This window comes from Astyanax mexicanus, chromosome 5 (assembly GCF_023375975.1).
Source record: "Astyanax mexicanus isolate ESR-SI-001 chromosome 5, AstMex3_surface, whole genome shotgun sequence".
Taxonomy (NCBI): Eukaryota; Metazoa; Chordata; class Actinopteri; order Characiformes; family Acestrorhamphidae; genus Astyanax; species Astyanax mexicanus.
Window position 1 is genome coordinate 18,286,300 of NC_064412.1, and position 16,447 is coordinate 18,302,746.

A 16,447-nucleotide genomic window follows, 5' to 3' on the forward strand; every position below is an offset into this window, starting at 1 on the left:
ATAATGCATCATTTCATTTTCATTTCAACCAATTATGAATGCCCAAAAGCAGTAAGAACTTTTGGGAAAAAATCTCTGTTTATAATGCTGTGTAGTACAGGACTGGGCTTAAATTCCTGTCTAGGAAACTGACCCATAGAGTTTATACACTGTAAAATGTTTTACTTATTATAATTTAGGAAAGCCTGGGAAACTGCCTTGAAAAAGTTAAATTTAAAGCTTTTTCCATGTTATATTTACCTATTGTCTAATGTGTATGTGTGTAAGTTTTATTTACTCAATTTAGTTAAGTTGTACTGACTTTAAATAGCACAGTAACTCTTGTGGGTTGTAACTGTATATTATCAAACTTAGTACAACTAAAGTTTAATACTTAATTCAAAAACACAAACTGTGGACCAATAGAAATAGCCAAAAATTGCCTAAAATAAACTCTTTTTACATTGATGTCCATTGAAAGTTATGAATGTCCTATCTCTCTTATGTAAAATCTCTGTTTTGAAGATCCTTGTTTTTCATTGAACAATGATGATATAACTATTGGTTCCTGACATTATTCATTTTTGCATTATACTATTACACTATTGCACAACCGGTCTGTCTTACATGTTTAGGTTTATTGTAACATTGTTACATTAAGTTGTTTGCACTCAGCATATGCATATTTTAATTTGTTTTTATAGCCAACAATTCTAAATTAAAGGGATACCACTAAAAAATAAATTAATATAAACATCAATGTTAAGCTGAATTAACATATATTATTAGTCTTTTCTTTAACTTTTCATTATTTCACATAAATTAACTAGAAAGAGCACAGCCAACACAGAGCTGCTTATTCTTACAGTTTACAACACAAAAACCAAAGCTTTTAACCACAATAAATATGATTGTATAATTGCTACAAGTTTACCTAAGGTAGTCCAGGGGGAATCACTACACACTGATGGTGAGTGTCAGAAACTGAGGGGAAACACCCAGTATGCAAATAGATTGTGCCAGAAGCCAATGAAAAAGAAGCTAGACTAAACTCAATTATTATAAATTGGTTTACAGTACACTGTAAGCCCAGATAAGTTGAATTTACTTTAAAAAAGTTATCTTAAATCATTATTTTATTACAACTAAAGAGAAAGTTTTTTTTTTTTTTTTTTGCAATATCAATTTATTTAAGCTTCATTTTACTTAAATATTTGTTTTACAAATATTCATACTATAAGCCTGGAAATGAAGAATCTAGAGGCATGTCAGTTAATTATAATATGTGACCTACATGTTTACCGAAGGGGAAATGACTACACACTGATGGTGAGTGTCAGAAACTCTGTGTCCAAACAGACTGAACTCAAAGGTCTCTGTTTGAATGTATACGTGCCCACAAATGTTCATCTAACTCATAATGAAAATATCCAATTTTATGTAAAGCAGACTTAATGCATTTGAGTTTAAACAATGTATGGGTTTACAGTGTATAAGTAAGGAAACTAGTCTCAAGTAAGGCTCACCATGCCCCAAAAACATATGAACTACTATAAGCTGTAGGAAATAAATAATATAAATACCAGATGGTTCACTCTACTTTTTTCTGTCACCAGAGAGATAGATGTGATTAAGTATTAGAGCTAGCCTACAGGTTGCTCTGTAAATCTGAAGGCTAGGGCTAGCGGCCCATGCATTATTTAAGCTGCACTCAGGAGTTGGCCGGCAGTCTCTCGGGACAACACATGAAAAGCCTCGGGTCCTAACATCGCATTTTGTGGACAAGCACACGTCGCTGGCCCTGTGAAATGTCCACAATGGTTTGGAGAGTGCAGACAGTGAAATGGCTTGAAAGCTGAAGGGAAAACATAGGGTATTTCTGTGTCTGTTAGCCAGGTCACTTCTCAGGGTCTTCCCTGCCTGCCTGCGTTCTGCCTGAGGGCCTCATGATCCTCATTACAACAAGTCACAGTGGATTCTGACCTGGGTCCAAGCCTGTGCATGTTTGGCAGGGAGCAATGATTGATTGATTGATTGATTGAGTCATTAATTGATGATCGATGCCTGCCTGCATTAATAGAAACACTGTTTTGAGTTTAGATGGTGAGGCTGAGGTAGGGGTGTGCCATCAATACATTGCATCACATGCAATAATATCACCAATATCCCATTATATATCTAGTAGAGACAGATTATATCTGTTCAGGATCATTTATTTTACTTTTTTAATCCTGGATATATAGATATATTAGGAGTGCATTATTATTAGTATCATGACATTCTGGGTCATTGACTTCTGTTACAAATGTAATTAAATTTTAGCATTTTTTTAATATCTCAGTTGGGGTATTCCATATTAAATCATATATCAGGGGTCAGCAATTAAGTTTGGCCATTGGGTCATTTATTTTCCAAGCCATTATGTGGCAGGTCACAACAAAAATTCTGTTTTGTAAAATGAAGTGTAATGGGATGGAGGGCTACAGACTAGTAGCTCTCCAGCCCAGAGGGTTGTTGAACCTATTTGCAGAACATTTCATCTCAAAGCAGGTAAATCGAAAAAGAAAGGAAAAAATAAATAAATAAACACGCCGCTCCTTACACGGGATCAAACCTGTGTTTCAGGGTCATGGTCCAATACTCTACCGCTGCCCTGGCTAATGAATTGGGACACAGCTGGAGAAAAAAAAAACCCTTCTAAGTAGATAGAGAGACATAGAACGGGCAGAAATGAGAAATGGCGGACATGCTGAGCGCGACAGAGGGACAGGGGAGAAATGTACATAAAAGCTCACCAGAGAAGCATTTTTTAATTTTATTGTTTTTTTTATTATCATTCATTATAGTTCAAACAAACTCACGGGGCCAAATGTTTCATGCCGCCTATTGCCAACCCCTTACATATATTGTATGCTATAATAGAATTTTATTTTTATTTTAATTTTGCTGCAGTAGTGTATTCTTGAAAAAAAATGTTTTCAGTGTTTTGCCATATTACCAAGAGTATCGTTATCACAAAAATACCATAAAACATCATGATATTATGTTAGGGCCATATCGCCCACCCCTAGGCTGAGTTCTAGCCCTCAGGAGAACTACATAGTGAAAATGGAAAACAAAAACAAAAACTAGGACTGAGGTAGTTAAAGCACAGTGCTGAATGTCTCCTATGGGAAATTGCCCAACATAAAATAATAATAATTCAGAGCAGTGTGGTGTGTTGCATGTTCGGTCTGATCTTGTTCATGGAATATTATTCTTGGAACAACCAAAAGCTGTTAAAACGCTAAAGGCGAGATGATGTTTTGAAACCCATTATATCGCTAATGATGAGATAAACCCTCGCAGGCTTATTACCCTCATTAACTCATGTTTGCTTTTTCTCCCATTCTTTGTTTTTGCAGGAGTATCAGATTGACATCATCTTCGCCCAGACGTGGACAGACAGTCGACTGAGATACAACAGCACAATGAAAATACTTACTTTGAACAGCAATATGGTTGGACTCATTTGGGTGCCTGATACTATCTTCAGAAACTCCAAGAACGCAGACTCGCATTGGATTACGACGCCCAATCAGCTGCTTAGAATATGGAATGATGGGAAAATACTTTATACCCTGAGGTAAGTCAGTCATATGACATCTGTCAGTGGCGTATTGAGACATATTGAGATTAATACGGTGTACTTTTAACACTTTATAATGTTTAAATAATTTACACTATCTATTCAGATTATTTTGACCACCTCCTTGTTTCTAAATTGTGTACATTTTTCAAATCAACTGACCATGTATGAGTGCTAAAAAAACACTTCTATAATTACTGAATAGTCCTGCAACTTTTTTTTTCCCCTGCATACTTTCATTTTTTTTCTCCTTTTAGTCTCGTCTTCAATGGTCAGGACCCCACAAGATAGACCACCACAGAGCAGCTATTACTTGGGTGGTGGGTCATTCTTAGCACTGCAGTGACACTGGTGACTTGGTGGTGGTACACGTACTGTAGCTCAGATGCAGCAGTGCTGCTGGAGTTTTTAAACACCTCAATATAACTGCTGAAAAGAGAACTGACCACCAACGACCTCCAACAGCTTCTTGTGAGCAGTGTCCTGTAACCACTGCACTGATGAAGGACAAGAGGCTGACCAGCACAAACTGTGCAGCAACAGATGTAGTGTTTTAAGCTTCTGTCTCTGACTGTATCTACAGGGGTTGGACAATGAAACAGAAACACCTGGTTTATTTATTGTCCCGACGGACAGTTCTGTTGGACAGGAGAGTTGAGGTGCACATTGAATTCTGCCGTGATTTGGGCAGCCGTGGTTTTAGGTTTTTTGGATACAATCCGGGTTAGCACCCGAACATCCCTTTCAGACAGCTTCCTCTCACAGCGTCCACAGTTAATCCTGTTGGATGTGGTTGGTTCTTCTTGGTGGTATGCTGACATTACCCTGGATACCGTGGCTCTTGATACATCACACAGGCTTACTGTCTTGGTCACAGATGCGCCAGCAAAACGTGCACCAACAATTTGTCCTCTTTTGAACATTTGGGTATGTCACCCATAATGTTGTGTGCATTGCGATATTTTGAGCAAAACTGTGCTCTTACCCTGTTTATTGAACCTTCACAGTCTGCTCTTACTGGTGCAATGTGCAATTAATGAAGATTGGCCACCAGGCTGCTCCAATTTAGCCATGAAACGTCCTACATTAAAACGACAGGTGTTTCAGTTTCATTATCCAACCCCTGTACATCTACAAGGCGGAACAGCTAGATTAGCAGATTAGCTTTGGTCTAGGATTGTCTAGGAGCATCTAATAGAGTGTAGAGTGAGTGTACACAGTGTTTAAAAACTCTAGCAACACTGCTGTGTGTCTGGTCCACTTGAACCAGAACAACACACACCACAACCATGTTAGTTAGTGTTACTATAGTGCTGAAAAGGACCCACTACAGTAAGTAGTGATACAATAAGTGTAGAAACAAGGAGGTTGATGTGATGTTGTGACTTGACTGTGTATATTTAAATAGGATCTCAATTTCTTAGTTTGTAGTCAAACTTAAAAGCTTCAGTAGCTTTTATTGTGTATTTTAAATACAAAGGTCTCTTGGTGAAGCTTTGAACGCGAGTTAAAATTAGATATCCCCTTCAGTTCAAGACTTATCAAAACTTCAAACCCCTGTAGAGCAACTGTCATAAACATTGATTACAGCAGCGATGTACTTTAAGTAGAGCTGACACTGCTAGTGTCTGTCAAAACGTTAAAAACTGAGAGGTGTGGTCGTTGTTATACAGTATTTTAAGCATTGCTCGGTTCATTTTATCAAAAGCCACGGATTTCGAATTTCTCTGGGATTGAGCTATTTGGAAAAATAGATTATTTGAAGGTCTACATTTATTCTATCATGGTTTTAAGGACTTTAATTGAAGTCCTAACTATGGTCTTGACCTGCTGTCTGTCTTAAAGTGTGTGATGTTGAGAGACGATGGCACTAGATCCTTTCCCACTAACCCAGTTCAGATCAGTGCTTAATCTTTGGAACAGAGTCATTCGGTACAAACCCAGGGAAGGCCTGGCCAGAATGGGGACGTGGATATGCAGATTCTATTCTGGATAATATTATCATGTTGAGTGAACTTACCGGACAGTACAACTCAATAAAACAAAACTAGTACAAAGAACTTTGACCTGAAAACTTAAAAATGCTTGTTGAGCTAATGAAAAAATATGATTTCAACCAATTACACATGTCAATGCTCTTTCTACAGTGTTGGTTCATACAGTTTATAGGCTCCTGAAATCATATATTTGCATATTGGGTGTGGCCTCTCCCTTACTTACCATCTTTGTGCTGTTTGTTGCTTAAAGCTACCATATCCTAGGTGTGCATGAGTGTAATGTATGAGTTGATTGACAGGTCACAGTGTTGTAGGCTGTAAGAACAAGCTTCCTTTATTGTGTGTTTCTAGTTTTTACAGTATGTTGGTTTGGAGCTACAGTGATCATTATTGTGCTGTACAGTATCATGCTGTCAGTATTAGTAGTTTTTTTTTTAATATGTTAAATATGTTTATATATACATATACACAATACTTGAAAAAAAAAGTTGAGCTAATTAAACTGCTGTTGTGTGAAAAGAAAACTAAGTTGAGTTAAGTAATCATCTAGCTTTGACTCTGTTAAGGTACATAAACTTAAAATTGTATGTATATATTTACAACATAAGTGAGTCAAAGCAAAATGATGACTTGACTGAGTTGAGTCGATAAATATTTTTTTCAGTGCACTCTAAAAAGTGATTGTGTTTTAGTCAGAAGAACTAATTGTATTAAGTTGAGTGAACTTACAGACTAGTACAATTCAGTAAAATGAGTTCAGCGAACTTTAACCTGAAAACTTAAAAATGCTTGTTGAGCCAATGAAAAAATTTGATTTCAACCAACTTTTAGTTACTACACATGTAAGTTTTTCCCATAGGCTCCTGGCACCTTATATTTGCATATTGGGTGTGGCCTCTTCCTTACTTACCATCTTTGTGTTTTCTGTTCCCCAAAGCTACCTTATCCTTGTCATGCATTGGTGTTGTATTTGTGTTGGTTGCCAGACCTCGGAATAAATTTCCTTTATTCTGTGTTCCTAGTGCTATAGTAGGAGCTACAGTGTTATGCAAATAATAGTAAAAGTCTACAATTGGTCATAAGGCAAAATGTGATTGATTGGTAAAATCAAGAATTTAATTGGTTGATGCAAAACATGATTGACAGGGTTATGTTTCAAGTCCTTGCACATTTAAGTCTTCAGTCTGCAGCATTACCCCTCTTATTTACCCAGTGCCTAGGTTACTGAACTTTAGCGCTCCACTGCTATAACGTTAACTATATCTCTATCAGGTGCTTGAAGGGTTGTCTCAATTATTAGGGGGAGGATTGTACTCCCTTTTCTCTTACAAAACTGTTTTAAGGGGAAGAGTTACACTCAAAAACTAGGGATAGGGGTACAAAAGAGAAGTGGGATTGTGCTTACATGTAGAAAGAGCAGCATCTGGATAGGAGTGTCTAATAGATTGGACAGTAAGTGGACACAGTGTTTAAAACTCCAGCAGCACTGCTGTTTCTGATCTACCCATACCCACACAACACAACACACACTAACACAGGTTACAGGAGGGTCACTGCAGTCTAGAGAATGACCCACTAACCAAATGATACCTTCACTTATGGAGTTCTGGCCATTAATTAAAGAACAGGGTAAAATGAGGATTAAAGATAAAAAAAATGCTCTTATATGCTTAGAGAAGCTGATTGGATTGGTTTTCAAGAATTATGAATGGGGCCGTATGTGTTTCTGCCTTTTAAACTTCAGATTGTTGAGTGCTGCACAAAAGAGGAGGAAAATTGTCTTATTTCTCCAAATCCTGTTTAGCCTCTTGTTATCCTCATGGTAAATATCATCTCAGCAGTGAGAGATTATGCTAACACCATTGTAGATATTCCTAATGAGAGCAGATGTGGCGCGCGCCTCCAGGCTCTTCTTCTCATAAATAAAAATAAATAAATAAATAAATCTAAATGTAATGAAGCCGGGCTGGAGAGAGTGGCCTGCATGCAACACCAGAAGGTTCTGCCTTGCTTAGGAAAACTCCTGCCAGGAGCACACGCAGTCAAACGGCTCGCGTGTTCTTTCCCTCCGGCGCTAAAGAGCTCCCTCCTTGTCGCGGACTGAAGGCCAATTAATACGGCTGGTTGCTGGGAGAGCAGCTACTCTACTTAGACGGACATGAAGTAGTGGTAATGCGAAGAATCGTCTTAAAAGTTGAGTTTCTGAAGATATACAGGTACATCTCAAATAAATGTAATATCATTAACCTTTTCAGACCCTGAGTCCATTAAAATGGACATCACATTTTCTTTTTATTAAATGTTTTGCTGCACATAAGTGCAATTGAGGCCTGTTTTTCATCAGAACAGACCATGAACCACCCAATGAAAAAGTTTACCATCCAAAGAAACAGTAGCTTAGCCCCAGCCACTCCACTGGAAAACACAGCAACTCAAGATATTAACATATAGCAGCATTATAGCAGACAAGGCAAAGGGATGGTTTGTGAAATTAAAATCAAATACAAAAAAAAAATGCTGAACAATGCAATATACATTAAAAAGCAATTAAATATTTTAGTTATTTGGATTTAATTTTAAATATAGTTTTTTAGTTTAGTTTATTTCGTTTTTTGCCAAAACATATACACACATAAAGAACAGAAATGACATCCTTTCTTCAAAGAAAAAAAATTATATCCTGTATCTTGCATTTAAACAATCACTAAAACAACCGAAAAGGTATAGGCTGAAGCTTTAGCTTATTTTGCCTACCCTTTTTTTACCTAAATATTATATATATATATTTAGGTAAAAATATATACAGTATATATACAGTCCTACATATATATATATATATATATATATATATATATATATATATATATATATATATATATATATATATATATATATACACACACATATATGTTTATATGTGTTTATTACAAAATTAATTGACACAAAACAATATAAAAAAACAAACAAACAAACAAACAAAAACTAAACAAAACACAAAAGAGAAAATTAAGATCTAGATCTAAATATAGATTTTATTTTAGATTATTACAGTCCTGTTTTGTGTCCAGCACAGAAAAAAACAGCATTCTTATATTTTTCAATCACTGGAATATAATTCAGGTCTGAAAGTGTTAAAAAGTTCCTTTATTTCAGTAATGCAGTTAAAAATGTGAAACTCATATATTATATAGATGTATTACACACAGAGTGATCTATTTTACTGTTTTTTACTTCTTTTACTGTTGATGATTATGGCTTACAGCCAATGAAAACCCAAAAATCAGTGTCTCAGAAAATTAGAATATTGTTTATTCTAAGAGCAGTTGGTACTTTTTGGCAGTGTGGGCAGCGTGCCAAGTCCTGCTGGAAAATGAAATAAAATTTGCATCTCCATGAAATTTGTGAGCAGAGGGAAGCATGAAGTGCTGTAGGATTTTCTAGGAAAACACTGCACTGACTTTTAGACTTGATCCTTTATATAAAACAGTGGACCAACACCAGCAGATAACATGTCTTTCCTAACCATCACTGATTGTGGAAACTTCACACTAGCCCTCAAGCAGCTTGAGCTGTGTGTCTCTCCACTCTTCCTCCAGACTCTGAGACCTTGATTTCCAAATGAAATGCAAATTTCTTAGTACATTTTAACATTTCTTTCAGTACTTCACACAAAAAGTCCATCTACCCCTAAAAATGATGTCTCCTGGCATCATTTTTATTGTATAATGGGTATGCTTCTCCAACCCTTGCCCACCATCAGTGTGTAGTCTTACCCTCTAGGGTTTCCTTCTTTTGAGTTTTCTTAAGTTAAGTAGACTTTAATAGTTTTCTTAAGTTAATTAGATGTTTATTATTTTTTTATAACTTTAAAAGCCACAGTGTTGTAGGTCATAAGAGCAAGTTACTGTACACAATTCTTTACTGTACAGTGTGGCTTTATGCTGGTTGAAAATTGCAATGAAGTTACTGAAATTAGAGCTGGAATCGTTTTTACATGTAACGGTACCACAGGCTAGCAGAAGGGACACAGAACCATTTTGTTCTGGATTAAGAAACAAAAATACATGCTAACCTTCATTGAATAACTTATGGCTAATTATATTACATTACATTACATTACATTACATTTGGCAGACTCTTTTGTCCAAAGTGACTTACAATAATGAAGTACAAAAGTAATAGGAATTTAGATAACCCATTTTTAGATAGGGCTTAAAGGAGGTCGAAGGGAAATAAAGGGATAGAGAAGTGAAGGAGGGGAAGAAGGAAATGGGGTTAGAAGTAGTTAGTGTGTTAGAGGTGTTAGGAGAGTAAGTGCTCTTTGAAGAGCTCTGTCTTCAGGAGTCTCTTAAAGATAGCGAGAGATTCTCCTGATCTGGTAGTGGAAGGTAGTTTGTTCCACCATTGGGGAACTCTGTATGAGAACAGTCTGGATTGCTTTGTGTGAGTGTTTGGCAAAGCGAGGCGACGTTCATTGGAGGAGCGCAGCGGCCGGGAGGTAGCGTAAGCCTTCAGGAGTGAGTGCAGGTAGGAAGGAGCCTGTTCTGTCATCACCTTGTAGGCGATTGTAAGAGTTTTGAATTTGATGCGAGCATCAACTGGTAGCCAGTGGAGCTCAATGAGCAGCGGGGTGACATGTGCCCGTTTTGGTTGGTTGAAGACCAGACGTGCTGCTGCATTCTGGATCATTTGGAGTGGTTTTACTACGCAGGCCGGGAGGCCAGTTAGCAGGGCATTGCAGTAGTCAAGGCGTGAGATGACGACTGCTTGTACCAGGAGTTGGGTGGCCTGTTGCGTCAGAAACTGTCTAATTTTCCTGATGTTATAAAGCGCGAAGCGGCAGGATCGAGCAACCGAGGCCACATGGTGCGTGAAGGAGAGCTGGTCATCAACCATAACACCCAGGTTCCTAGCAACCTTTGTCGGTGAGAGAGAGAGAGAGTCGATGCTTATAGAGAGGTTGTGTTGAAAAGATGGTTTTGCTGGTATGACCAGAAGTTCAGCCTTTGAGAGATTTAATTGAAGGTGATGCTCCTTCATCCAAGAGGATATGTCGGAGAGACACGACGATATCCGTGCAGAGATTGAGTTATCTTCAGGTGAGAATGACAGGTATAGCTGGGTGTCATCAGCAAAGCAATGGTAGGAAAAGCCATGTGAGTGGATAACCTGACCAAGAGAGGCAGTGTATATTGAGAAGAGAAGGGGACCCAGTACCGAACCCTGGGGAACCCCAGTGGATAGGGAGTGGGCTGAGGACAGCTGTCCTTGCCACGACACCTTGAACGAGCGCCCAGTGAGGTATGATCTGAACCATGACAGCACATTGTCTGAGATCCCCATGTTTGAAAGTATAGTTAGGAGGAAGTCGTGGTTGACCGTGTCGAAGGCGGCCGAGAGGTCCAGCAGAATGAGCACTGAGGACTGGCCTGCAGCTCTAGCAGTTTTCAACGCTTCAGTCACAGACAACAGAGCCGTCTCGGTAGAGTGTCCTTTTTTGAATCCAGATTGGTTCTGGTCCAGGAGGTCATTTAACTTCTGGTGTTTTCCCAACTGCTTTCAAACAAGCACATGTGACACCACTGCTTAAAAAGCCTTCTCTCAACCCCGCCCAGGTTGATAACTACAGACCGGTCTCACTACTACCCTTTCTCTCTAAAACACTCGAGGGACACCGGGCTGCAGAGCATGTAGTAGGACTGCTACATGTTACATCAGTAAACTGGTTGCTGATAGCTGCCACTTTCCCAGTAAAGAATGATGCAAGTGTTTCAGCAGTAAGGCATGTAGCCGGAGGAGGAAGAGGAGGGTTCAGTAGTGATTTAAAAGTAGCAAATAGTTTCCGGGAGTCTGTGAGGGAGCTGAATTTATTGTCATAAAATTCAGCATTAGCAGTCGTGATGCTGGCTGAGAAGGAAGCCAGGAGCAGTTGGTAGTTTTTTAGGTCTGCTTGTTTTTGGTTTTTATGCCATTTTCTTTCGGCAGCTCGGAGTTTGGAACGTAGTTCCCTCAGTGAGTTATTTTTTAGCCATGGCTGCGGTTTGCTAGAGCTAATGGCTCGAGATGTAAGCTTAGTGTGGAGCAGAGTGTATTGGTGGCATCATTTACATTGAGTGATGAAAATGAGCCTGGTGGGGGCATGTTGTCAGTCACCAGCGAGGAGAACTGGTCTGCTGAGATATCTCGTAAATTTCGGCGGAACGAGACCATCGTAGGAGTAGCCGTGGGTTTGTTTGAAATATGAATATTGAGTTTCATGAAGTAGTGATCCGAGAGGTGCAAAGGAGTGACAGTTAGAGAGTCGGTGTCACAGTTACAAGTGAAAATCAGGTCTAGATGTTTGCCAGCTTTATGTGTTGGAGGGCTGGGGACCTGCTCCAGTTCGAAAGACTGCATGAGGGATGAGAAGTCTGTAAAGTTGGTACTGTCGTTGTGGATGTTCATATCCCCTAGAATGAGCATGGGACAATCTTGCTCAGGGATAGAAGACAGTAGCATGTCAAGTTCGTGTGTGAACTCGCCCATTTGTCCAGGAGGACGGTAGATAACAATAATGGCAAGTTTTGCTGGAGTATTAACCAGTGTGGCATGATACTCAAATGAACTGTATCAGTTTGCAGGTAGTAGTGGAGTATTAGCGATTAATAGGCCAGTTCCACCTCCTCGTCCTGAGGGACGAGAAGTATGGGAGAAGGAGTAATTATTGGAAAGAGCCGCCGGAGTGACAGTGTTTTCAGGTTTGATCCAAGTTTCAGTCAGGGCCAGTCAGGGCGCGTTAAAAAGCGCGTTTGCTGTTGCTGCTACAGCATAGCTGAAGTGAAAGTAAAGTAAAAGAGCAGTCTGGTGTAGCTTGAAGTTCCTGTTAGCCCTGCTAGTGTGCCCTATATGGGTTGACTAATAAAAAAAATGATGTAGATGAAGAAACGCCTACTTGCAGTCATGTTTCTACCTTTTTTTCCTCACAGTATTAGGGCTGCAATGATTAGTCGATATGATTGACATTATCGGTTTAATTAAATTTGTCGACTACAAATTTCATTGTCGATTAATCGTTATTTTGTAACAGTACCGCATTACACAAAGTGCTGGGGACAGAAGCGCAATGGGAGATGGGTAAATGTCTCACTCACACAGTTTATATTGTCTTGAGTGTCTCCAAAAGTGCTCAAACACAACAGATTACACATTTAATCACTAAATGTCAGTATAGTCCATGTTTAAACAACATCTGGATATTTAAATCGAAATTTAATCGAAAAAAAAAAAATCAGATTAGTCAACTAACAAAATAGTCATTAGTTGCAGCCCTACACAGTATTATCTGGTGGGCAAGACTACACACTGGTGTTAGGGGTTAGGGGTGGGGGAGATACAGCCTTTGTTTAAATAAATAACTCCAGGAGCCAATGGGAAAGATGGAAAAAGTAAATTCAGTATGCAGTAAAATACAGTAGATGTACTGTAAAATAGCAGTAAAATCCTGTCGAAGCTGCTGACCGTTAAGTACTGTAATTTTACAAGGCAATTTTTTACACTGCAGGAGAACAGAAGTGCAAAATACCCACTCCCACTCACACAGGTTGCATCCGAGTCCGAAATGTCAGGCGCAGGATTACGGCTTCATTCTGACAAGAGGTCGTTTTGTGTATACATCTCGTCTCTTGAGGAGAACCTTGCTTCCTTGATTCTCTGCTTGAGACCAAATGCACTCTTGCTCCACTTTCACAAATACAGGTCACAGTGTGCAAAGAAGTGGACTCTGATGAGTGGATACTCACTGAACCCAGTGCTGCCCTAGTTATAAGAATAGGGACATCCAGATGCACTGCTGAGTTACCTGCCATGTCCCTCTTATTCATCCACATCAGAAACCCACCGCTCTGTGAGATTGAGGCTTTGTTGTAGCATGCCTCAGAGGATGACGGTGTTCTGGATCCTGAAACAGTTGAAAGTAGCCGACTGAAAGTTGAAAGAAAAGACGGCTGCTGAATTCTTTCGTTTTAGTTTAAGCCCGTACTGTACTGACTGGCCTCAGTTGCATAATGTATACCAGGGGTTTGCAATTATGTTTGGCCGCGGGCCAGATATTTTCCAAGCCGTTGCAGGGCGGGCCACAAAAAAAATTCTGTTTTGGAAAATGAAGTGTAATGGGATAAAGTGCTACAGACTAGTAGCTCTCCAGCCCAGAGGGTTGTTGAACCCAATTGCAGAGCAGTTGATCTCAAATCAGGTAAACACAAGAAGAAAGGTTAAAATAAATGAATAAACACGTGGGATCGAACCCGTTTCATCAGGGTCTTAGTCCAAAATACTACCGCTGCCCTGGGTAGTGAATTTATGACACAGCCAGGAAAAAATGAAGAGTTTGGTTCCAAAACGCTATAAATCCATTTTTATCAATTTGAGTAAAAAAGGGTTTTCTTTAGCGAGAAAGTGGTAGGCTGAAAACCACCGTTTTCTGTTTCAAACTATCAAATACCATACTAAGGTTAAAATAACACAAAAAAATCAAATCAAGATTTTAATATTTAAAGATTTATTTTTAAAAATAATTCGTTTTTTCGCAAAACGCAATAAATCCATGCCAATTTTTTTTTCAAAATGTCTTATATATCCTTTGGCATCAATAGAATTTTTTTTTTTTACTGAAAATGTGCAAAATACAATAGTAAATAACAGTAAATTGTACATCTGAATATAATAGTTTGACCATTGGGCCTAAAAACACAAATTTCAAAACATTTCTTTTCAAAAAAGTGCAAAATTTAATTAACGAACAAGACATTAAGACTATAAAATCCCCAAAATCATGTTACATTAATGTGCTGTAGTGTAGTGTAGTGTAGTGTTGTGTAGTATAGTGTGTATTATGTGTGTGTGTGTGTGTGTGAACTGCAGATGACAGCCGGCATTTTCCCCTCCCAAATGCCTCATTTTCTTTACCTTTTCTCGTACATGAGACTTTTTTGATGGCTTTCTCTTTTTTTCAATAACTGCTTCACGAACAGGCTCCTCTATACCATCAAACCTGTTCATTTTCGCGGACTTTTAGAGTGAAAAACGAAAGTGAAAGTAGGCTACACGAAATACCGGCCGGCTCAACAGGCCGCGTGTTTACATTCTATAGCTTGTGGAATGCTGCCCTGTGATTGGATGAGTGGAGATGTGGCGTTCCGAGGGAAAACAAGACTAGCGTTTGTCGCGTTTTGGAAAGAAAGAGAGAAAGCAGGGCAGTATTACACGGCGGATGGGGCGTTTTGATGAAAATTGAGTATTGGCTTTTCAAGAGTGGTCACATAACATTCTGATTCTGGCTCTAACTCATTTTTTTTTTTAATGGCGTTTATGGCGTTTTGGAATCAAACTCTTCAAATGCCCTTATAAGGAGATAGGGAGCCCAAGAACAGGCAAAAAATGAGAGTGAGCGAAAAATAAAGTCACGCCAAACGTGACAGGAGAGGGGGGATGTAAACAAAAGCTCGCCAGAGAAGAGCATTTTATTTGATTTTTTTCTTTCATTATCGTTCTTTATAGTTCAAACAACCTCACAGGCCAGATGTTTCATGCTTGTGGGCCACACCTGGCCTGCGGATCTCCTATTGCCGACCCCTGATGTACACCCTCTATACTAGAAAATGTCAATAAATTAATAGGCCAGACCATAGCTGAGCTTGGAGTTGAGTAAACCTTATTTAGAACAAGAGTAAATGTGAAAGTATGAATCACCATATGCACAGTAATTTCTCATATACCACATAACACACACAAACAACATAACACCCCTTGTAAAAGAAAAGTGTATTAAGTACATTTTCTAAAAGTATACTTAACATGAAAAAGTACATACTTTATTAAATTAAAGTATGTACATACTAAATACATACTAAATATACTTTTTTGGAACAACCTATGGCAACTTGAGTATATTTTAGTTGTAATTAAGCTATATTTAAATACCACATAAAATCATTAGATTGTGCTTTTAAATAATTTTAAGTTTTAAAAACTTTTCAAGTACTCTTAAGTTCTGTGAAGAACTGAAGTAGATTTAAGTTATAAATACATTCGAAGTATATTGTAAATGTACTAATTTTGTATAGATGGACAAATTGTGTACACCTTGCTACTGGTGAGAAATGCTACTGGAAAGTGTATACACTAGAAAGTGTATTTTAAGCACCATTTAATGGCACTATATATACTGTATTTTCTATTAACACAACGTATAATTTATAATAACTGCGAACCAAGAGCAACCACAGAGTGTCACAGGAGCCAAACACTGGACAGACAGGCGCAGTTACAAAACATGTAATTTATTAAATGAGGAATCAGGCTTATAAGAATGATCATGGACAGGCAGGGTCAATAACGAAATGGCAGCATAAACAAACAACATACAAACAACAGAGTGTGCAGGTCTTGTTATACACAGGATATTCAAAAACAGAGCAAAAAGGGCCAGGCAAAGGTGCAAAAGAAACGTGAGGTAGAAGAGCTATAAACATGGATTCAATACCAGGCAAGGAGTAGGTAAAAGCAGGGGTTATTTATACAAATGTGAGCAATCTCAGTAGGTGAGCCGGAATTCTGATGCGTCTGATCTGGCATGTCTAGAGGGTTGCGTGCAGGTGCATCTTGGGAATTGGAGTCTTTTTCAGGACAACTAGAGTCTGTGGCAGGCTGACACACAGTGACAGGACTGACTGACAGTTTAAATAGTATTGAAATATTATAAGCAAAATCACACCTGTTGGAATCCAACAAATTATGAGTGAAGAAAAAAAAATATGAAACTGCCCATTATTTATTAACTTGTTAACTCTGACAGATAACACCAATT

At 38.4% G+C, this 16,447-nt stretch overlaps 1 protein-coding gene across 2 annotated transcripts in view; it reads left to right on the top strand.

The window, feature by feature from the left end:
• Positions 1-16,447, top strand: part of LOC103040847 (gamma-aminobutyric acid type A receptor subunit gamma3) — a 186,250-nt gene that overhangs the window by 117,409 nt on the left and 52,394 nt on the right. For both annotated transcript variants that reach the window (XM_049479838.1, XM_007249106.4), the window contains exon 5: positions 3,384-3,604. In XM_049479838.1, the coding sequence (XP_049335795.1) occupies positions 3,384-3,604 (221 nt within the window). The remainder of the gene's footprint in view (positions 1-3,383; positions 3,605-16,447) is intronic.